Genomic DNA, 24,836 nt, shown 5'->3' with positions numbered 1-24,836 from the left:
CCCATTTAATAGATGAGGAAAATGAGGCATGGATGCTTAATTGACTAGCCCAAGTTCACAAAGCTATTAAGTATTGGAGTCATGTTTTCAATGCAGTATATCTGACTTCAGAGGCCACAGGTTATAATCGCTATACTGTATTGCCAGCTGAGATCTCACTGATCTTCAGAGAGTTTGGTAAAATCAGATCAAACACCCTCTTTACATGCCCTTACAATTCCTGCCCCACTCCCCTGCCGTTGGTGTTTTAAAGTGCCCTCACCCTCAAGTCCCTTCCTGTAGCTCAGGCTTAAAATACACCCTCCACCACTTGAAGCTCCAATTGCATTATTTCTTTGAGATGTTCTGTATTATTTATTTTCTGTCATTCTTAATGTGAAAAGCAGGCTGCCTTTTAAAAGTTATTCTGTTTTTTAAAAAGTCATTCTTTCAAAGAATATTTAATGAGATGGAAAACACAATGGAATGTTAATGCAACCATTCCTCAAGAAGTTCAGAGCACTACAGTCCCACTTTTGTGTAACCCATGCATATTTTTGCTGAAGTTGAAATCACAGCTAGGGTGTTATTTGGTGCCTCACTTTTGGCCTTTCTCATTGGATCATTATTAATCTCAGACTTTTGTCATCATCCCAGAGTCGATTTGCATTCCCTTTCTCCCTCCACGCAAATCATACAGCCTATGGTTTGGGTTCTACTGCTGTGCTTTAGTAAAGGAGAACTTGACTCTGTGATTTGTGGGCGTCACAGGTTCTAGTTCACTTCTTCTACCTGCTCCCCACAGCCATCATTTCCTCTCACCCCCCTGAGGGAGTTTGCAGGTGAAAACAGAGTTGCTGAGAAAGTCACATGGCCTGGGGAAAGTCTACAAGGGCAAAGCTCCTTTGGGCTTAGAGCCAGGCCCTGAAACAGGCTGGAGCTGACTCAAAATAGGCTAGAGATGAGGAAGTCAAAAGCCCAGGGGAGAAATCATTCTGAAGGAAAAGACATCTGTGGAAAGCAATTCGCTCCAAGAAATGTTAAATGAGAGGAAAAAAGAATATAAGGCACTATGGTTCAGCATTATTCCAATTCTATTTGTGTGTGTGTATACACTGTCATATATAGAAAAATAATAAAAATAAATTTACCCAAATATTAACCATGGTATCTCTGAGTGAAGGAACTGCAGGTAATTTTACTTTCTTCATTATGATTTTGAAACCTTTTAGAACTTTTCTTCAAAAATTTCTAATTTTTTCTTACAATGAACCTACTTTTCCACTTTATTTTTTTTTTTGAGATGGGGTCTCACTTTGTTGCCCAGGCTGGAGTGCTGTGGCATGATTATGGCTCCCTGCAGCTTTGACCTCCCAGGCTCAAGTGATCCTCCTGCCTCAGCCTCCTGAGTAGCTGGGACTACCACTGTGCGCCACCACACCCGGCTAATTTTTTTATTTTTAGTAGAAACAAGGTCTCACTGTGTTACCCAGGCTGGTCTCAAACTCCTGAACTCAAGAAGTCCTTCCACCTTGGTCTCCCAAAGAGAGGCAGGAGAACAGGGCCTGGAGGCAAGGAACCTATGGACTTCCCAGAACTAAATCAAATGGAAACACTTTACCTATGACAGGAAATATCCTGTTCATTTACACAGGGCATACACCAAGTCACCAATGGAAACCTCTAAAGGGTATCTAAACCCCAGAAAATTCTGTACCTCTATGCTCAGACCCGCTCCCACCCTATGGAATGTACTTTCATTTTCAATAAATGTCTGCTTTTATTGCTTCATTCTTTCCTTGCTTTGTTTGTGCATTTTTTCCAATTCTTTGTTCAAGACGCCAAGAACATGGACACCCTCCACCTGTAACAAAAGTGCTGGGATTACAGGCATGAGCCACCATGCCTGGCCCAATATGTTTATTTTATAATCAGAGAAAAATGACCACAATTGTTTTTAAATGCAGGTTGTTTCCAGGTGTCCCGATGCCATCTGTTGAGCAGCTGCAAACTGAGAAGAGTGGGTTTTGATCTGTAGATTATAATGGCTTCACCCAACGAAGGTGTCTTAGTCTGTTCATGCTGCCAAAACCAAATATCACAGGCTAGGTGACCTAAATAACTGGAATTTATTTTCTTAGAGTCCTGGAGGCTTGAAGTCTGAGACCAAGGTGCTAGCAAAGTTTATTTCTGATGAGGGCTCTCTCCTTGGCTTACAGATGGCTATCTTCTCACTACAGAAACCGCCTTTGCAAAAATTATAACAGTAAGAAAATTATGACAGTGAAAGAGATTCGATCTAACCAACTCCATCTTGCCTCTAACCTCCAAACTGCCCTCGGTTATTCCTAGGCATGGGCCAATCTAACTTTGGGAGAAATTTATAGTTTAAATGACAACAGCCCTTCCCAAAAACTGAACCACTTTTGTAAAACAAATGAAAGGCAACCAGATTTCTGGTGGTCACAAGATTTGCAACTTCCTCAATTACTCCTGTAACTAACATTACTATTGTAGAACCTAAAATTGGCTTTTTAAAATGTCCCTTCAGGCTTTTGCTTTTCTGATAACTGGATGGCCCCACACTGACCCTCAGCCAGTCCTGTGGCCCTCACCCAGAAGCAGACTCTGCACACAAGGACCATTTTTCACACCCCTGCCCTCCAAACTGTCTTTGAAAAACCCTAGCCTCCAAATTTTGAGGAGGCGTATTTGAGTAATAATAAAACTCTGGTCTTCCATTTAGCTGGCTCTACTTGTATTAAATGCTTTCTCTATTGTAATTCCCCCGTCTTGATAAATTGACTCTATCTGAGTAGCAGGGAAGAAGAACCTACTGGGCAGTTGCACTACGTCCTCATGTGGCCTTTCTCAGTGCCTCCCTGGGGGTGAGGGGGAGAGAGAGAGAACATAAGAGTGAGGAGTAAGCATATACTCTGATGTCTCTTCTTATAGGAACACTAATCCTATTATATCAAGGGCCCCATCCTATGATCCCACTTAACCTTAATTCCTTCTTTGTTCCAAATACAGCCACAATGGAGGTTAGGGCTTTGCCATATAAATTTTGGTGAGGCACAAACATTCAGCTCACGACAGAAGGAAAGGGAAGGGATATGCATACTGTAAACCAAAAAGTTTACACCTGAGACAAGTCTCAATCAACTTAGAAGTTTGTTTTGCCAAGGTTAAGGACATATCCGTGACACACCCTCAGGAGATCCTGACAACATGTGCTCAAGGTGGTAGGGCTACAACTTGGTTCTATATATTTATGGAGACATAAGACATCCATCAATACATGTAAGATGTACATTGGTTCAGTCCAGAAAGGTAGGACAACTGGAAGCAGGGGCTCCCAGGTCATAGGTGAATTCAAAGATTTTCTGATTGGCAATTGATTATTATCTAAAGACCTGGAATCAATAGAAAGGAATGTCTAGGTTATGACAGGGGGTTGAAGAGATCAAGGTTTTGTCTTGCAGATGAAACTTCCAGGTAGCAGGCTTCAGAGAGAATAGATTGTAAATGTTTCTATCAGACTTAAAGAGTCTGTTCTATCAGACTTAAGGTCTCTGTGTTGATGTTAGTGCTGGTCAGCTGTGCCTGAATTCCAAAGGAAGGAAGGAATAATAAGGTATATCCAAATTCCCCTTCCCATCATGGCCTGAACTAGTTTTTCAGGTTAATTTTGGAATGCCTTTGGCTGAGAGGAGGGGTCCATTCAAACGGTTGGGGGGCTTAGAATTTTATTTTTGGTTTACAGTACCTACTATATGTCAGGCAGCTTCACACATAATCTCATGAAATTCTCACAACCATTTCATAAGATAGGTGTTACTGTTTCCCATTGTGTATGTTGTAATAGCAATAGTAAAATTTATTAAGCATGTACCATGTGGCAGGCACAGGGCTATGGGGGCTCCTTGTTAAGTAGTGGAAAAACGCTTACTGAAACTGTTGCCTGCGATTATGTGGAAAGTAGAGTGTAGGTGATGAATGTGGTTATTTAGTTAACAAGATTTCCAAGCGAAGTGTTGAAGCTGTGGGCTGGTTTTTTCTTGATGCTTATAGTCAAATGTGAGAGGAGAGACATAAATTGAGGGAAGCACTTTTAAACCAAAAAGAAATCAGTACTTGATTCTCAGCCTCTCCAGATGGCAAAATATGCTAAAATTAAGAAATGGCTTCCAAGCACTGTTAAGAAAGCATGGCATAGAGAAAAAAGCCAACAGCAACTGGACAAGCTTTTGTTAAAATCTCAGAAAGATCAAAGGATCAGAGTAGTATTCAGTCACACAAAGGGCCCTTTCGAGAGATTAAAGGTGTGACTCCAAGAACCTCTCAAACAATAAGGCCTCTCAGGATGCATAAGAGTTGTGTACCTAAGCCATGCAGAAGGAGTCCAAAGTAAAGAAGGGCCTATCTCGAACAGATCTGTGGGTATGTCTTTTTCTAAGGGAGCAAACTGCAGTTAAATCCACTGAAGATTCAAAGTTTTAGAGGAAGTTATTTAAGCAGAAACACTGTTAGCTTGGATGGAGACAGCATACAAAATTAAAGCTAGCTGCTGGACCCCCAAAATTCTACTGGCAGGGAGCAGTCTGATAAACTACTTAGCTGCAAACATGGGCTACATTTCATGGAAAAGGAAGGACAATTCAGAAGGCAGAACTAAGAGACCAAACAGGACTTAAGAACTAACGAAGGAACACCCAACATTTGCCCAGCTGGATTTCAGAATTGTCATGGACAAGTGACTCTTGCATGCCTCCCATTTTCCCCTTCCTTTTCAAATGGAAATGTCTATAGCAGTTATCTTAAGCCTTCCCATCATTTTATGTTGGTTTTATGGGAGGTAGATTACATGTCTCTTTCATTTTACAGATCAACAAATTGAGAAGAATTTTGCCTAAAAGACTGCATCTATAGCTGGAACTGATTTAGATCATGAGATCCTAGACTTTAAGCAGATGCTACAATGGGATGAGATTTTGAGGAATATTGAGAAAGACATAAATGTATTTTGTGTGTGGGAGAGACATGAATCATTGGAAGTCAGGGAGTAGACTGTGACAGAAGGACTCTAACATGGCCTGTGTGATCTCTGCTTCCTGGAATTCATGCTCTTGTGTAATCCTCCTCCCCTTGAGTGTGGGCAAGATGTCACTTCTGTGATTATGTTCCATAATCTTGCAAGGTGTCTCTTGTTAGGAGACTCACTTCCTTGCTGACTTTGATGAAGCAAGTGGTCATGTTGGGGAGGTCCACTGTGACAAGTATGATGGTTAATTTTTTTTTTTTTTTTTTTTTAGTTTTCCACATTACACTAATGTAATGATGGTTAATTTTATGTGTCAATTTGGCTATGTTATGGTATCCAGATATTTGATCAAAGTTTATTCTGGATGTTTCTGTGAGGGTGGTTTTAGATGAGACTAACATTTAAATCAATGTGCTTTGAGTAAAGCAGATTTCTTAATGAGGGTGGGCCTCATCCAATCAGTTGAAAGCCTGAATACAGCAAAATCCTGACCTCCCCAGAGCAAGAATGAATTCTGCCAGCGCATGGCCTTTGAACTAGAACTGCAACACCAGCTCTTCCCTGGGTCTTCAGCCTGCCAGACCACCATGAAGATTTTGAACTTGCCAACTTCCATAATCACATGAGTCAATTCCTTAAATCTCTCGATATACACATGCATATGCACACACACACACACACACACACACACACACACACACACATCCTAGGGGTTCTTTTTCTCTGGAAAACCCTGACTAATACAGCAAGAAACTGAGAGTGGCAACTGGTCAACAGCAAGCTAGGAACTGAGGCCTTTGGTGTGGTAGCCCACAAGGAATTTAATGCTACCAATAATCATATGAGCTTAGAAGTGGATTCTTACCCAGTTGAGCCTCAGATGAGAGACCAGCCTGACCAACACCTTGACTGCAGCCTTATGGAGGACCCAGCTAAGCCATGCCAAGACTCCTGACCCACAGAAACTGTGAAGTAATAATTGTGTGTTGTTTAAAGCTGCTAAGTTTGTGGTAAGAATGTTACACAGTAACAGATAACTAATACAAGAAGATATGGAAACTTGAGGATTCCCATCTATAAACTGAGTGTGATTGGCCTTTACTTTTTCTTTCAAGGGCTCTCCTAGGTTCCAGCAAGGCAGCCCTGTGTAATGCTTCCTTTGCAGAAATATCCTGTGGAAATATCTGAAACATTGTGGTATTGTAGAAAACGACTCAGGAGTCATACAGCTCTGGACTTGAATGTCATCTCACCACTTACTATCTGTGTGACCCAGAGCAAGTCACTTCACCTACCCACTGGCATACCCTTCCTTTATCTGACATAAACGGGTTTAATAACAGTATCTACTTCTCAAGGTTGTTGTGGGGGATTAAGCAAAACCATGGATGTGAAGCAAGAAGTCTAGTGCTTGAAACAGAGCACTCAATATGTAGAACTTTTAAGAATAAATTGCAGAGAGTTCCTAAGCCTGTAAAACTCCAAGGACAAACATTTTCTCTCCGCCTGCGCCAGATCCAGGGCCACTTGGTCATCTGGGGCAATGGCTGGTAGTGGTATGATAAAAGTCTTGTTGCCATAGTCACCATTTTCTCAAGCCAGAGAAAGCCTAGAACTGCCAGGCGCAATAAATATTTACTGGAGGCATACAGGGAAAACAAATCAACAAAAACTTCACTAGACTGCAAGTACTGTGAAGACGAGGCCCGTGTCTGTGTTGTTATTTGCTGCTATATTCCTAGCACTCAGCACCGTGCCTAGAACAGAATATACATTCAATAAATAGCTGCTGAATAAATGAATGAACAAATGAATGAATGAATGGCTACCTCATATATGGAGCATGAAGAGAAATACGCTGGGTGTTTATTTCCAACATGGGGCACCTCCACCTGAATGGCTCCTCAGGGATCCCTAATAAGAGCACTGGAGTAAGCCGGGGGCTCCCCTCAGGCCAAATTATTTCTACTGCTGTCCTGGAGAACTGCTAATTTCCTCCACAGAGGCAGACAGCTGTGAGAAGAGGAGCTTTGGTTATCTCACTAGAGGGAAGTAGAAAGGGAAATTCCCTTTTTTGAGAACCTACTGGGTATCAACCAGGCACTGCTAAGCTTTTCACACACATTACATATCTCAGTTATTTCTTACCACAGTTCTCTGGGTTAAGTATTAGTATCTCCATTTGGCAGAAGAGATAATTGAGAGACAGAGAGGTTAGGTGCCTTGCCCAGACCACACAGCTAGTAAGTGGCAGAGCTAGGATATGAACTTAGGCCTGTCAGACTCCAAAGCCCATGCTCTTTCTACTACACCAGTATTGGAACCTGGCAGGAGCCACAGCCTTTTAGGAAGTCAAAGGGCAGGAGCCCTATCTTATTAGACTTTGTATGTCAATTTCTATCATAGTAGCTGTCAAATAGCAGAGATTCAATAAATGTTTAATGAATGAGCCTGTCAGTGAAGAATTCTTCCCATTCACTCAATACATATTTATAATGTTTATAGTGTGTCTGGTAAGTCTAAGTAGAATCTGGGGATATAAGGGTGAAAAAAAACCTATGGAACTAGCAGGGTGTGGTGGCTCACTCCCACAGTCCAGTCCCAGCTACTTGGAAGTTGAGGTGGGAGGATTGCTTGAGCCCAGGAGTTGGAGGCTGCAGTGAGCTATGACTCCACTGCACTCCAGCTTGGTGACAGAGTAAGACCCCATTTCTGAAACAAACAAACAAAAAGCCTATGGAACTTACATGGTAATTGGGGAAGATATACTATAAACAAACAAGAAAATACCAGATAATGATGACTTCTCCAAAGAAAAACATGAGCATGATGCAATTAAAAATGGCTGGGGGTGGGGGGGCGGTCAGGGAAGCCCTCTGTAAGAAAAGACATTTAAATTGATTGACAAGAAGGAGCCAGTCATGTGAAGGTCTGGGGGAAGTACATTTAAGAAAACTAAAACATACAGTGCAAAGATCCTGGGGTGGAATAAACTTGGTGTGTGTGTGTAACTGGAAAAAAAAAAAAAGATACTGTGCTGAGGGCAAGTGAGAGAAGAGGGTAAGTGGTAAGAGGAGGCACGTTAGTTTGCTGGGGCTGCTATAACAAAGTACCATAAACTGGGGGCTTCAACAAGAGAAATGTACTGTCTCACAGTTCTGGAGGCTACGAGTCCAAGATCAAGGTGTCAGCAGAGTCGGTTCCTTCTGGGGGCTAGGAGGGAGAATCTGTCTCACGCCTCTCCCCCAGCATCTGGTGGATTTTTGGTGATCTCTGCAGTTCTTTGGCTTGTAGAAGCATCACCCCATCTGTGCCTTCATCTTCACATGACGTTCTCCATGCATCCAAATTTCCCCTTCTTATCAGAACAACAGTCATATTGAATTAGGGGCCCATCCTACGTCAGTATGACCTCATTCTAACTTAATTACATCTGCAACAACACTGTTTCCAAATAAGGTCACATTTTGAGATAATGAGGACTTCAACATGAATTTTTGGAGGACACACTTCAACACATCAGGTTAGCAAGCCATACCACATGAAGGACATGGAAAACCTCAGAGAGCAGGGGAAGGGGTTGGATTTGCCTTGGATATAATGGGAAGTCACCAAGAGGTTTCAAATCCGGCAAGTGACATGATCTGATTAATGTTTTAAAAGGATAATTCTGGCTGCTGTGTTAGATTATGAGAGAAAACAGCCCCTGATGCCTGCATGAGTCATATGGCCCCCCTGCTAGGGATGGAAATTCTCGTCATAACATCCACTTACTGGACCTGAGGCTTTAGTTTTCATTGTTCATCATTGGTTCATAGGAAAAACAAATTTAGCTTCCAATTGATGAGATGAACACATCCTTACAATCACATACAAAAATATTATTTTCTTTCCTGCATCTTTACTTCTAAAAAATAAGAAAAGTAATACAAGCTCTTGGTAAAACTCCAAGTAATACTAAGGGAGACAAATTAATACAGGACTCCAGACACTGCTCCTCATCCCCTACCCATTCCTGCTTCTCAATTTCTTCACATTCACATTTTAAAAGAAATCTCTTTGGAGATCCCCTTCCTAGAATTGTTTCTAATCATCTATATGTCTCTATGCAGATTCTTACCCACAGCAAATTTCTAACACTAGGCCAACTGCCCAACTTCACCAGGCAAGCTTCTGTTACCTTCTTCCCATAAATTGGCCTGAAAATGTTCAGGATGAACAGAAGCACTGAGCCACAAAATTAGTAGTAGATAATTGGGCTTGGGGTCAAAGACATCGAGTTCCAGTTTCTGTTACATCACTTCCTGCCTCTGAGTTACTGAGCAAATCACAACCAAGTCTTGGTTTCTTCATATTTTGCCTATATTGCAGGATTGTAGTAAAGTTCAAGGATGTGTAATAAAGCACTTCCGGTATATTCTTGCTAATGAAGACAACCCTCATTTCTACATACACACAGCCATATTTGTTTACCACTTATAGACAAGGGAGTTTTTATTTTGTAACTAGAACTAGCAAGAGGCATCATGCTTGAGGACAAGGTGAGGGCAGATGGGGTGCAAGTGACTTTGTCAGGCTGGGTGATCTCTGGGGCAAGGGTTTTCTGTCTTTGCAGGCTCAGATGTGGCCAAATGGGAGTTGGAGCAGGGGGGAATAAAGTGAGTGTGTCCCTCTTGAAAACCATAAATGACAAGACTGGTTTGAGTGTACCTGGCATGCCCTGATTTAGAGACATGTTCAGAGTCTCAGAGGGAAAAATAGTCGGGAAACGTTTTGGTGGGAGAGAGATGCCCTCCAACACCCACACAGGGTTGTACTTCAGTGGTGATGATCAGGTCGTGACTTGTAATATAAGAATCAGAATCCCCTGTGGCTGGGTAAGTGTGGTGTGCCCAGAAGGTGGTATATGACCAGGTAAGAGACATATCTCCAGGCAGGAAACAGGAACTAAGCAGTCCTGTTTTGCACCGCCAGCCAGCGTTCAGCAAGCACCGTATTCTCTGAGGTCCTGCTCTGTGCTAGGCACTACACTTGATGCTTGGGATACAATAGTGAACAAGTAGGACAATGAGTTCTCTCAGGTGGTGGCAGGTGTTAAGATGGTGCCCATACACAGGAGGCTGATAAGACTTTAGGGTGAGATGAAGCCTGGAATGCTCTTCCAGGGTTTTCCAAATACTAGGTCAAGGTCTGAAGCCAAACTGTCCAGGAATCTCGTTTTTAATACCCAGATGATTCTGATGCACAGCTAGGTTTGGGAGCCACCAATATGGGTGAGCTGGGCTGATTTCACGGCACATCACAATGGCTCTGTCTCATTTTTCCCAGACTTTTAGATGAAAAGTTCAACTTTCAGTTCAGCTGGGCTCTGGAAGCACACTTGAGCCAGAATATTAAAAAGGGGGTGATCTCCACCACACCCCTAGGCCAATGAGGTAACTAGGAAAACTGCCTCCAAGGCAAGGAGAATCTTGTGGAACACAAAGCCATACTGTGAGATGCAGAAGCCCCTTTTCAAGAGGAGACTGCTTATCCAAGGCCAAACGTAGAGATCCTGAGTTTTGTTTCATCAAGGAGGGTAGCTGGTCAGTGGTTCATGCCTGTAATCCCAGCACTTTGGGAGGCTAAGACGGGAGGATCGCTTGAGCCCAGGACTTTGTAGACCAACCTGGGCAACATAGTGAGACTCTGTCTCAGCACACCAACATGGCACATGTATACATATGTAACAAACCTGCACGTTGTATACATGTACCCTAGAACTTAAGTATAATTAAAAAAAAAAAGAAAAGAAAAGAAAGAAAGGTAGCCAATTCCTCAAGGTAGTAAACCTTGAGTCCAGGTCCTCTGGTATCAAATCCTATGCTTTTTCCATCTTCTCTACCTTCTCTTCCACCTGCAACCTCTGGGGTGAAGATGCTCAAATGGTCGATTTAGAGACACTAGCAGTGGGCAACATATAGGTATGGAAAATCCTCAACCTGGCAGCTTGAGGAGGCCCCAGTGAACCTCTTACCCTGAATGTTACTCTCTGCTCAGAGCTCTATTTTTGTTTTTGAGATATGAATTTTTTACTTGAGGTTATTTGAGCATTTCTCTTATCCCAGATCCCAGTAGCAGTTGAGAGTGCTTATTATGAGGGAGGAAAGAGAGTCCAGGGGAGGGGCCTTGGGAGCTCAAGGGGAGGGCAGAGTCTGAGATGCTAGGAAAGGAGCTTGGAAGGCCTGGAGTTAGAGTCCAAAGGACAGGAGCTGAAGATCCCTGAGGAACAGAACCACTGTACTTCTTGGTTGCCCTGGGAGAGTCCTAGTTTATGCCTGTGGTCCCTCCCACTATCAAAAGTGCCCCAGTCATAAAGCAAATTATATGGCCTCCCCTACTGAGGGAGGAATTAGAGCCCTTCTTTCCTCATTGTTTTCACCTGGAACATTGCTTTGAAAAAGAAAATACAACTTTCAGATACCAGGACAGTAAGCTCCTCACAGGCAGGGACTGCCTTGTGATTGATTTCTTTAAAAACAATAAGAAAAGCATAAAGTGTATTATGTACATTAAGAGAACGTCTGATAAAGGAAGAAATACTCATGTGATTGAATTTTGCATTCCCAGCACCTAGCTACATGTATGAACTAACGCTTTCTGCCCTGCCTACCCCTCAGACACAGTTCCCCTCCGGCCGGACCTCAGCCACATCAGTATTTTAATGATTGCACTGACATCTGGTGGCTATTTCCAGCTTTTTCTCTGGGCTGCGCCTATAAGAGATGACGGATAGGTCTGTACCTCACATTTCATCAAAGCAACTTTTATCTGAGCTCTATAGTGACTAGACATGACACTCTGATTCATAGCAAGTTGTTGATAGCTGGTAACAGATGTATTGCTATTTCTTAAAAGGTATAGAGATTAGAGGCAGGAATGACGGTAGTGTGGAAGGGGTACAGTAAAATGATAAGTAACATCAATAACTGAAATTTCATGGGATTTTAGGCTTATGAGGGAGTCATTTTCTTTTATTTATTTATTTATTTATTATTATTATACTTTAAGTTGTAGGGTACATGTGCATAACGTGCAGGTTTGTTACATATGTATACTTGTGCCATGTTGGTGTGCTGCACCCGTCAACTCATCATTTACATCAGGTATAACTCCCAATGCAATCCCTCCCCCCTCCCCCCTCCCCATGATAGGCCCCTGTGTGTGATGTTCCCCTTCCCGAGTCCAAGTGATCTCATTGTTCAGTTCCCACCTATGAGTGAGAACATGCGGTGTTTGGTTTTCTGTTCTTGTGATAGTTTGCTAAGAATGATGGTTTCCAGCTGCATCCATGTCCCTACGAGGGAGTCATTTTCACATAGAGGTGTCCTTCCTGAAATGATACCAACTAGGCCAAAGTCATTAAAGTTCTCAGTAGCAACAAGAAATCAAGTCAACACCAGTGCAAGTGTGATCAAATGTCAACTAGGGAAATTCTTAAAGTAAAACTTGGATACATGGTACACTGTCTTCCTAGTACTGTCTGGCTAACAAAGAGCAGGAGGGAGTGGGGGAGTCAGACACAGGAAAAATAGAGTGAGAAAGTAGGAAAGCTGTACTTCAAAGTGTAGCTTTCCGTGTTCCAGCAAGGCATGAAAATGTCTGCAGATACAACAACCTCCCCATAGCTCACCCCACTTTAATCTACAGGGTAACTTCAGAGGATTTCACACAGAAGACATTTTAATCCCAATATACCATAAAGAGGGTACTAAGAATCCTAGTACTCATGGGAGGACCGTTTTGGTCACCCATCCTCTGCCTTGTACAAAGAAGCTGTAGGCAAGAGGCCTGTCAAAGCCCGCGACCTTACATCATTAAGAGCTCAAAGAGAGAGAAAAATACAACTCCCAGTCAATTCTCACATCATCAGGAAAGTATCACCAATGTATGAGACAGGAACATTTAAGTAGCCATAATGAATGAGGTATCTGGGTATCTGGAACATCTCCAAAAACGCAAGCTGCCTCTCATTTGCCTCCTTACGGTAAAGAGTATTACTGAGTCTGTAAATGTGAAAATAAGTATTTAATAAATCTTTTTAAGCAGTGGGCCTGCCAGTAGGGGTTTGCAGTTGTGTTTTATGCTACCCTCCCCTGAGCCTTCCACTCTGCCCCTGTGGTTTTCTGATCAGAAATCAATAGCTACCAAGTTTAGGGTCTTTAAAAACACACCAGACACCAGGGTGGATAAGGCTGTGCTTTATTACATGCATAATTACAAATCTGTGCTAAGTGGAAATGTATAAAGCAATGGCGACCTGGGTTTAAGCCACACAGAGAAAGGGCTGGACAATCCATTAACCCTTCTGCCAATGTCCATTCCATTGCCTTTAACATGATTGTTTCCATTTCTTACAATTTGCATAGCACTTACTTGTCAACGTACTTTGAATTCATTGTCTCAGTTTATCCTCACAACAACCCTGTGAGGTAGGTAGGGCAATTAACACTATCCCCATTTTGCAGATGGGAACACTGAGGCACAGAGCGGTTAAGATCTCGAGGCTAGTTAGTAGAAGCATAGGGAATAGAAATCAGGTCTCCTAACTCCCCAGTCCACATCTTCCTTTTTAGACTATGTTGTTCCACATGACTAGGGAGTAGACTAAAGCGAGCAGTGAGCCATAGCTCTGGTTCAGGCTATGCCTAAGAACAGGCGAGAACAAAGCCAAGAAAGCATGGCTAAGGGATAGCAACACTCAGATAAACAACTGCTCTAGGACAGCTCAGCACCAAACCTCCTGCAGAAACTTGGGCTCTATTAGCTTTGGTTGAAGCTACTTTCTGGATGCCTACTTACTGCTGATGTCTAGACATTAGCTTCAGCTGAACTTTCACCAACTCTCAGGCATTAAAATGTCGAGTCAGACAGGTTTTCTTTGGCTACTGCAGTTGGAGCCAGCCCTACAAAGCGCTTACTACAGAGAAATTCAAATAGTGGCCCATGGGCTGTAACCCAGCCCCTCTGATCTTCCTGGCCTCATTGGCTCACCCAACAGGTGGTAGTTTTCCCATAGCCAGAAATGAATGGGCAGAGGTAAGAGCAGGAGGCTGGCCTTGGTCAAATGAGGAAGAGTCACCCACATGACATCACTGTCCCCCTTAGCTGATGTGACCAAGGTACTGACAGGGCCACCTCCTTTCTGGCCTATACCTGGTTAGCAGCATAGCTTCAAAAGACAGTTTAAGAGAACAAAATATTAAACACATCATTTTAAAATCTTGAATGGAATAAATTCTTAATCATCACATAGTCCTAAAGGACCAAATACATAATAAAAAGTAAATACATACTTATATAAAAAGCTGAGTGCTAAAAAGGCAGGACAATGGGAGAGAAAGGAAGAAGAGGGGACAAAGTGAAATGGAGGGAGGAAAAGGAACAAGCTAGAAGGACCATGTATTTTGAGGTACCCTTAATGTGATACTGAGGCTGAACATTCCCCTCTCAGGCCACACCCTCTTCTCAATTTTGCCAGATGGCATTTCACTCACCAAATCTTAGACTGCCCCTGAATTCCAACAGATTTGAACTAGTAGGTAATACAATTTAGCAGTAAATACTTCATATGTCTGCCTTGAGATGCTAAAGCCCTCATCACCCCCGACAAGTATCAATGGCTTTGGCCCTCACAGAGGAGCAAAGCCCTGTTGGTCCCATCAACTCAGAAGTATCTTCCAGTTTCTGTTCTCAGAACAATCATCTCCCTCCCACAAAGTCCACATTCAAAACAACATGCCTGTAATAAAACAAAGAGAAATTTGAATTCAGGGCATGGTGTGGGGAGAGAAAGAGAACAAGACAAATGGCAAGGTGGATGAGGCAGAGAGGAGAGGCAGAGATCTTTTTTAACTCTCATATTTTTATATTATTACATACTGTTTTTCTTCAAAAGGCCAAATTTTAGGCAAAGCATTCATTCAATGAGTGTGCACACAGAGGCTGAAGGCCCTTTGGCAGGAACTAAGAGGTAGGAATTTATGACTGCAAGACTGGGCTGGGTGATCTGATAGGTCCCATCCAAGAAATGCAAACTCCACACGTCATATACTTTCTTTCTTGGGTGATTTGGCAAAATTAGACTACACCATGGAAAAACCAATTTTGTTCCCTACATCTATTCAAACCTTTACCCAGATCCAGATGTTTAGAAATGAGAATATGGCCAGCAAACGTTTGGGGAGTAACTTAAAGTTGCTAACAGCCATTGTTCTCAGAACTTCTCTCCTTGGAGCAAGCAACTGAAATATGAAACAGAGCAGAGTCAGCGATCACCTCACAACAACTACACCGATTGAACTTCAAATTGACACAGCTCCTGAGCTCTGATCTGAGGAACTCTCACTTTTTTTTTCTATATATAATAAGGACATACGAGGAGGCAAAAATATATATTTTTAAAAAATTGCTATCAAAATTCAAGACAGTCTATCTAAACCTTATAGTTAAGGAAATGGCAACAGATACCACATTTCTTCATGAGCACATGTCTTAGGTCGGCCCTATCCATAAAACTAGACTGCCCTTGAGCCAAACACTGCTTTGAACCACTCATTTTCGTAGAAAGCCTGGCCTTTGGAGGATTACTTGACTTTTTTCCCCTTGGGGCACACGATCAAGCAGTTTATAAATGCCAGAACATGTTATAGGGGTGTGGGATGGCTTTCCTTCCACCATCTTACACCATTCAAACATTTTCTTACCAGGGCTTTTTCCATGGCCATAACTCTTAGTTTCTTCTCCAAAGGGAACCCAGGCAATCCCAGAGGTGGCTAAAAAAATCAAGGTTTGGCTGGGTGCAGCGGCTCACGCCTGTAATCTCAGCACTTTGAAAGGCCAAGATGGGCAGATCACGAGGTCAAGAGATCGAGACCATCCTGGCCAACATGGTGAAACCCCGTCTCTACTAAAAATACAAAAATTAGCCGGGCATGGTGGTATGCGCCTGTAGTCCCACCTCCTTGGGAGGCTGAGGCAGGGGAATTGCTTGGACCCGGGAGGCAGAGATTGCAGAGAGCTGAGATTGCACCACTGCACTCTAGCCTGGCAGCAGAGCAAGACTCCTTCTCAAAAAAAAAAAAAAAAAAAAAAAAAAAAATCAAAGTTTTAGGACACTTAAGTTCAGACCACATATTTAGACATCTATTTTTTTTTTTTTTTTAAAAAGGACTCAATATTCTACCTCCCACTTACTTTCTAAATTCCTAATTTTTCTCAGGGTTTTTAAGAGCTCAACGTTCTATGAACCACCCAAAAGATGTTCTCCTGCTTCCTCTGAACTGATGGGTGGCTTGCATTTGGCTCTGATCCAGTGTAGGGGACCCAATTCCTCACAAAACAGTGTGGTCAGTCATCAGTAAGTACTTTGGCAATAAAAAATATGCTAGCTGTTTCAAGTTCTCACCATTGTCTTCGCTATCATTATTAAAAACTCAACTTCAAAGATTGCACTGTTCATTATTTAAAAAAAAAAAAACAAAACAAGAGATAGTGTGGGATAACAAGTACATCTTCCTACTCATCACTTAGCAAAATAAACGAAAATCAAGACCAAACCGCAACAGGTGATTGAACTACTTAAAACATACAGCAGTGGTTAATTTCTATAATGGACTCTATTGCACACGAAGTTTTTGAAAACATATTTGCCCCCTCACACCTTAATGCATTCATAAGCTCTTGGTTGTGAATTACTTCATGGCCTTAGATCTCACTAAGCCCTGGTTACTTCATCATGTTCAAACAGAATTGAAGATTTGCTAAGAAATGTATACTATGCTCTGCTCTTCCTGTAAAGGGTTTAGATTCAGCCTTTGGTGCCAAAACAATTCAACTGCTTTTCAGTTCAATCACAAATTAATCGTTTGCTTCACCAGCTGGCAAATTCAAAGTATCATCAATGTCAGCTTATCTACCAGAGGATATCTGTTCTATGGATCTTACCACCTCTACTCCACAGCTGGGCTGAGCCAGGATGCTGTGGCCAGAGAAAGAGGAGAGCATTGGAATATGTTTCTAACCAAACATCCAAGTAGAAATGATCTTTAAAGTTGCCATTATTTTGTATTATCAGTCCCCTGTTTTTTCCCTTCAATATAACGAATCACGCATTAACTGTTTCAGGTTCTTTAAATTCTTTAAATTGAAGATTTGAAGATACAAAATATAGTAGTTTCACTTTTACAAATCTATAGACTCTCATTCATTTTATCCCTGGATGGCTACCAGCTACTCTTCCTTGGAAAATCCTAACTCCGTTGAAACACTAATTGGCATTCTTTTGTAAACCCTTCCCTTGTGTCAGGCAATTTTCTCATTTAATACCAAAATAGTCTCATCTCGACTCATTAATTTTTAAATCACAAACCATCTAGTCTTCTGCCATTGAGGTATGTGGCCATTTGATGCTACTGACAGTCCTCTCCGTACTGGCTGTATTTGTTGCTTAAGCATGTCCAACTGTTAAAGTGGCAATGGCAGAAAGAACATTTTCCTTTTCCACAAGACAAGAAACAGAGTGTCAAGGTGCTGAGCTAGCAGTTGAGAGCTCTAGCCGCAATTAGCCAAACTTTGAGCCAAACCATAGGATTGGATGTATAGTGGATACCATATACTATAGCTACTTCTAGCATATAAGCTACAAGGATTCCTGAGAAGCTGAAGTTAATGAATGAGATTGATCAGGAGTGAGGTATCAAAGGGATATTGTCATTCTCTGGAGGGCCAATCAGTGCTTAGCATCTACAAAGTATACCTTGGCACAGTGTTATCTGATTTCCCGAATGTATTTTCTGAAGTAGCACCTTAACACTGGCTCATCTGTCTAAAATCAAGAACAAAGCCCAGAAGAAACACAAAGGCAAACTTAAGACACCCTCCTTATCGCTACTGCACTATGAAATATGACCAAACCTTTCATTGTCATTAAATACCAGACATAGTAACATTTTCTGTTTTGCAAACTTTAGTGGGGAAGGACAACTAATAAGACAGGTATTGGACCAGAAAGGTACAGATAAGGACTTTGATTTCTACACAATATACAGGGTAGTCAGTCAAATAGTCTCATATGAAGGAATCAGTGGCATGGAAAGGACAAAATACATAGTTACTGAGCCATGACTATGATATAACATATCCCAGAGAGATTTTTTCTTTTTCATTAAAGTGCTAGAGTGATCTATTCACAAGGAGAAACTCTAGCGACCGCCTTGATTATTTTAAAGATAAAAATAAAATAACCCTTGGCTACCCAGTTCTGAGCCAAAAAAGGAATTTCAGATTTTGGAAAGATAAGAACTAGGGGTAAAAATGTCCTAGAATCAGGGATCAGTAACTCTTAAAATGAGGTACACTGAAGTGTTTGGGGGTAGAGGGTTGGTGGGAATATGCAGAATGACCACCGATTCTGGGCTGGAAGGATGGTGGGAAGTGCTCGGAACAGAGCTATAAAATGATCCAGGCTGAACTCTTACCCCGGCAGTGAAATCTCACTGCCGTAGGCATCCAGTGTGGAAATGGAGGCATGGCAGCAGCAACGGGGCCACATGGCAAAGAAAATGGCTGTGTGTCACCTCTGGTCCACGTGTTGGGAGACTGCTGAGCCTTGGTTTACAATTTAACTAGGCCTGGGAGTTATTTTTTTGTAGTAGGAATGATTAACCAGGAGCAGTGCTCAGCCCCAAACAGAGGATTTGGTACTAGGATAAGAAGTGGAACAGAATGGAGGGGGAGTAATTGCACATAGGTAAAATTACAGAAAATGAAATAGTGGTTAGAATGATGATGGTGGCTCTGTAATTCCACCAAGTGTCCCCAGAGTGTGATTTTTTTCTTTTTTAACTGCAATCAAGGTGGTATGAAATTGAGACAGGCACCTTTTCAATTGGATACAAGCACCTTTGGTGTCACCAGGCCTTGTCCATACTCCTGGGTCTTAGGATGGCTCTGCATTTTATTTAGAATTCTAAGGACTCTTGAAGGAGTCACAGCTGCCTATCCTGTTCCAACACCTTGAATATATTTGGAAGTATCCCAAGCCTAATTCATGCTCATGGGGACAATACACTGGCCTGCTACACGTACTTATCGCTGGGAGGTGCAATGAGGTGTCCAGTTATTTTAGTACTGGTGGTCTTTACAAAGGAATGCATGAGGATGCAGATGCAGTTCTGAATCTTCCCTGGTTTACCAGTATGCAGTCTAGACTTGGTTCCCTTTGCTGTTCTTACATATTCCAGAAGCCTAAAGCACCATCATTCATGGAGGTGGCATCTGGGTAAGAGAATTAGTTAGGACCTCACAAAAATGTGAAACTCCTACTCATTGACTTTGCTTAGAAGTTTACTAATTATTCATTTCAAGGAAGCTGGAAGAAATAATTCCTTGCTACTAGCAAATTCATGGCAAAGTCCTTGTGTACCAGCTAACAAATGCCACCTGGAAAATTACCCTTTTTGCAGACAAGGAGAAAGCTCTATAACTTATCTTTGTGCACTTCAAAAGAGTACCAGGAACAAGCAAGCTATAAAAGTCAATCTCTCTAAATTCATTTAGAAGAGATTAACCAAAGCAGCATTGTCTTATAATCAAAATTAAAATTAACATGAACATACATACATAACAAACTAATAATGCTAAATATTGTAACAGGAACAAGGATAACATTTGAACTGAATCTTCACAGTCTAGAAAATACCATTACTCTTTTCCTTCTGGCTTTCCTTTCTCTGGTTTGAAAAAGCAAAGCCCCTTAGTTTACACTTTGTCTTCCAGTAACAACAGTTAGATCCCAAAAGAGTGACGTTTTCATCGGTTTCCTACAGGTTATAGGTCAGGACGGCTGGAATTTTTCTTGCATAGTTTTCAGTGATTGCATATTGGCTAACTACTTTTTAAGTTAAAAAATTCTTTAAAAAAACCAAATATAATTAAACCACAGCAATCTTATTTATTCTTTCATGAGATCTTCCTAATGTAACATCATGGAAGCCTAACTGTAATTTCTCCTAAAGAGAAAATTAATTTCCAGAGATTATGTAGTGCAACTGGTTAACTTGTAGGAAAGAGACAAGACACTAATGTGACTTCACCATCCAAATATGGAAAATATGTTTTGGGTACCCAGTTAATAAAACATATCCATGGTCTGTAATGTCCTTCCTGCTTTATATCCAGAACTCTATGATTCTAGTTGAAGAGAATGGAATCAGGATCTTGGTTCGCCATCTGTGCTATATGCTTTAACACATCCTTTTTGGTAATGATTCCAAGCAATCGCCTAAAAGACAAACACAACACAACAAAACAAAAATAAATCTGTACTTAAAATAGCATTCCCAAAGGTGATACTTGTCCTCCTTTTCAACTTTGTCTTTGATCACTAGCTGCCCTTCCAGTATGGGATCACAGGAGTAGGACATGTGCTCCAGGCAAATAGGATGATGTGTGGGTTCCTCAACGTATGCAAGTGTTTCTACCTCTAGGTCTCAGACCCTGTGATTTCCTCTGGTTTAAATACTCTTCACTACATATCTGAATCTTATCTACTGCAGCCCAATTCAAACGCCCCTATTCCAGAGCACCTTCCCTGATTCTATGAGCCAGCAGGAACTCTGCCCTCCTCACAGCAACAGCATACACATTCTTTGCAGGCCTCCTCAGTGGCACTTGTCTTCTTTGCTATTGTACTATAACCACTGCTAGGTTCTTGCCTTCCCTAAAACACTGCATGCTCCTTGAGGGCACAGAAGAGTCTTATTCATTTTTGTGTCTCCCTGGAATCTAGTGGAATACCTTCTTACATGGAGCAGGGATTCAGTAGATGTTAAATGAACCAGTTAGGGAAGTCCCCTTATTGATTTAAATCCTGCAAGGCATCTGTCACATCATTTAGAAATTTCAGAGGTGAAATTCTTATATAATTGCTGGATTAACATAACATGTTTGGGAAAAAAATCCACCCCTCTCCTCAACCTCCCTTCTTTTCCAATAAAAATAGAAGGGTTCCCTTTACTGGATAAGAACTATCCCAGGAAGGAAAGAGCCTTGGGTTTGGCAGTCAGAGACTTGTGTTTAAAGCCTTTTTCTACTATTTGTTAGCTAGGGAACCTTGTATAAATCTCACCTCACTGAAACTTGGCTTTCTCATCCTCACGTAATAATAACAAGGAGATTGCAGGGAACAAACACCCAGCAAATATACTACTACCTGATGCTATTGTAATTTTAGTGCTGCCTATGCACAAAACACAGCTGTTTCCTTTGTCAGGGAGGAACTGAGTTATTTATAAGATGCAACCAGCAGTTCATATCTCTCAAACACATGTTCTTTCCCAGACTCCTTTTACACTAATTATGATTTTGAAAACCTACCCACTTTCATCTCAGAGCTTCAAAAAGTCCTAAAAGTGCTACTAATGTTCATTTAAACTGGATTCTACTTCTTTCTCTCTCTGCATTCTCTTTTCTCCCACAATCCAATTTGCCTTCACTCAAGACTTCTTACCCGTTGTGTGTAACCAGGCACTGCCGCAGTCCCAGCTTTCGGAAAATATCCACTACGATCTCCATGGGTGTAAGGTCAGTCACAGTGAAGGGGCTGAGATCCAGGATGTTCCGAAGCTTTAGAGTGGGTGGAGTGTATGGTGGCAATGGAGGAGAATGCTCCGTAAAATAAATGATGGAAGTGCTAACAACCCCGTCCTGTTTCTTTCGAGCATTTTCTATTCAAACAGAAAGAAAAAGTAAATTGAAGATGGACGTGCTAGTTCTATCCTTCTGGCTCCTAACCAGTCCCCTCTTCCCTGTCTTCCCCCATTTCATGCATACTTATTGAGTTCCACAGTGGATTCCACTATCCCCTTTCTGAAATCCTTACCAATTGAAATAATGAGATCTCTTCGGAGGACAAAGCCCACAAGTCTTTGGGACTCCCGGGATACCACCACTGGGAAGCCACTGTAAGTGGTTTCACTGATTATGGTCTCTACATCCTCCACAGTCATACTGTCCTGAGTAAGGACAGTCAACAAAGGATCATTTCTCCGGGGTTTCATCACATCCATTGCCAGGGTCTTATGAGCAAACTCTTCTTTGGCTTCAAGAAAGGGGTATCCATTGAGACGGATGTGGGCATCATAGATGCCCTCCCGCCCAAGAGCATCTGCCACCCACTTGCTTGTCATGGCTGCAGCCATCAGAGGCACGATGTATTCTAAGCCACCAGTCAGTTCAAACATTATGACAACAAGAGACACAGTCATTCGAGTCACCCCACCTGCAAAGAAATAGACACAGTCTACTCAGGCAGGCAAAATACAGGATTCTTACAATTATGGGCCTTTCCAGGAAAAGCTGACCTACCAGAAACAATGAGGTCTCACCTACAACTGTGCAGACTCCAGAGATCGCAAGAAAGCAAGGTTACAATGGACACGATTCAGAGTTCTCAAAATAACATCTACAAGAAGCCTTCTGTTTTTCCTTTTTCTTTTTTCCTCTTTCTTTTTTCGAGACAGGTTTTGTGCTCTGTCACCCAGGCTAGAGTGCACCGGCGTTATCACTATTAATTGCAACCTCCATCTCCCAGGCTTAAGTGATCCTCCCACCTCAACCTCCTGAGTAGCTGAGACTACAGGCACATGCCACCACACCTAATTAACTTTTTATTTTTTGTAGAGTTGGGGTTTCACTATGTTGCCCAGGCTGGTCTCAATCTCCTAACCTCAAGCGATCCTCCCACCTCTGCTTCCTAAGTAGCTAGGATTACATGTGTGAGCTACTATGTCCAGTCCAAGATGCCTTCTTGTTTCTTTGTTCTTTCATTTTTCTGTTGCTTCTTTTCCCTAATTAGAAAATACATGCCCACTGTGGAAAATCCAGAAAATATAAAAGAAAGTCACTATCTTATCAGCTCACTGCTGATAAATAAGCAGAGTAAAAATTTTGAATGACTTTTTCACGTTTTTTTCTATGCAAAAAACATACGTTTTTAAATAAGTGAGCTCACATTATATGTTTAATTTTCTGCCATGTTTCCCCCTCTACTTTATGTTGGGAACATTTTGCATATTATTACAAATTTATATATCATCATATTTTAAGATGTTAAACATATTTACATTATATTTTAAGATGTTAAACATATTAACATCATATTTAAAGGCTGCATTGTATAACATCATATGGATGTACCATAATTCATTTAACCAGTCCTTCATGTGCAAATTTAGGTTGATTGTAATTTTTTGCTCTTATACTATGATACATATTCTTGTGCAGATATCTTTGTCCAAATTTCTGATTATTTCCCCAGTATGAGAGAGTAGAATTCCCTTTTTTTTATTATGATTATGATTTTTATTTTTTATTTTTTTTAGTTTCCTCATCTGTATATCAGATGCTTTCTTAATGTGCTTGGAAAATGGCAAACTTAACTGGAAAGTGATGGGCATTTAAATTTTCCTACAGTCAATTGTGTTTAATAAACTCTTCTGTTGTATGTCACCTGGGTAGCAACTTCTTTGAAATTAATGCAAACACTACTCACCTAAGCAGGCTGCAGCCCCAACCATTGCATAAAGGCCGGGGGTGATGCAATCAGCTCCCTGACTACACCAGCTATTGAAGATGGTCCATTCCTGGTGGTAATAGGCCAGTTGTTCCATTCCTACTCCTAGAAGTCGACCTGCTATAGCACCAACAGCCATGCTAGGGATAAAGAGGCCAGAAGGGATCTGCGAAGAGAAAGCAATAGATTGTTAGTGAGAAATGATGATTGCTTGGCACATGGCAAGGGCTGGAGGACTGACCCTCTGCAAAGCAAACAGGCCATTGACAATTTAACTATGCACTATGCTAGCAAGTGGCTGTAAAGATTTGTGTAACACTACAGGGACTAGAGGTTCTCTGGGACGTGCAGGCAAGGACGACTGCAAAGAAGCTTACCCTGATTCGGGGTCCATCAGGCAAGAGCCTGAAGTCTCCAGACCAACACAGAACTGGAGGCAGAAATTAGGCCTTTCCCAAAGAAAAAGGAAAATAGATGGAGTTTCTCATATATGCAGACATTTCCACCAATTTTGAATTCTTATCAACAATGACTACCGTTTATTGAGTACCTACCATGTTCTATGCTGGATGCTCTACATGCAAGATTCATGGGTTCTTTATAACCCCAGGAGGCAGGTATTATTATTCCCAAATGCCAAAGAATCTAAGGTTCAGAGAGGTTAAGTAGCCCACCCAAGGTCAAGATTTAGTGAAGACTGGTGCTGGGATTTAAATGGAATGCTCATAACCATGCTCATATATTGAATCTTAGCCCATTGCTCACACAAAAAGGATATAGCACATGAAGTTTCAGTCTATTTTGTAACAATATCAAGAAAGATTAAACAATCAAAAAGTTTTAATGAGATCATGACTATGGCTACATGATTAACCAAAAAAGGAAAGCTCATCTATCTCCCTACTGTTTTTCTTGACTCCTAGGATACTATAGTAAATTCTTAGTATTCTGTACTGAGAGAGGGAAATGATGATAAGGACAACCAAAACAGCAGATTCTTTTTAAACAGCCTGTGTTTGATTTTTGAATGCATTTGAATCTGGTGTTCTGATGGCTTACAAATTCCCTTTAAGTGAAAGAATGCAGGCATGAGGTGAAAATTAACTGAAGAAGCACTGCAAAACTTCCCAGGGTCTCCATCCCTTCCCCGTATTGAGGGGATGGATGGCGTCATCTTAGAGATTACAGTAATGCCTAAAC

At 41.5% G+C, this 24,836-nt stretch overlaps 1 protein-coding gene across 5 annotated transcripts in view; it reads right to left on the bottom strand.

Moving 5' to 3' along the window:
- Positions 1–13,248: 13,248 nt before the first annotated feature.
- Positions 13,249–24,836, bottom strand: part of CLCN5 (chloride voltage-gated channel 5) — a 160,525-nt gene continuing 148,937 nt past the window's right edge. For all 5 annotated transcript variants that reach the window (XM_015127412.3, XM_001083302.5, XM_001083186.5 and 2 more), the window contains 4 exons: positions 23,616–23,802; positions 21,945–22,343; positions 21,573–21,789; positions 13,249–20,345 (listed from right to left, as the gene is read on the bottom strand). In XM_015127412.3, the coding sequence (XP_014982898.1) occupies positions 20,255–20,345; positions 21,573–21,789; positions 21,945–22,343; positions 23,616–23,802 (894 nt within the window). In that variant the 3' untranslated portion in view covers positions 13,249–20,254. The remainder of the gene's footprint in view (positions 20,346–21,572; positions 21,790–21,944; positions 22,344–23,615; positions 23,803–24,836) is intronic.

The sequence above is a fragment of the Macaca mulatta genome, chromosome X, assembly GCF_049350105.2.
Source record: "Macaca mulatta isolate MMU2019108-1 chromosome X, T2T-MMU8v2.0, whole genome shotgun sequence".
NCBI lineage: Eukaryota > Metazoa > Chordata > Mammalia > Primates > Cercopithecidae > Macaca > Macaca mulatta.
This window is presented reverse-complemented; position numbering and strand designations above follow the sequence as displayed.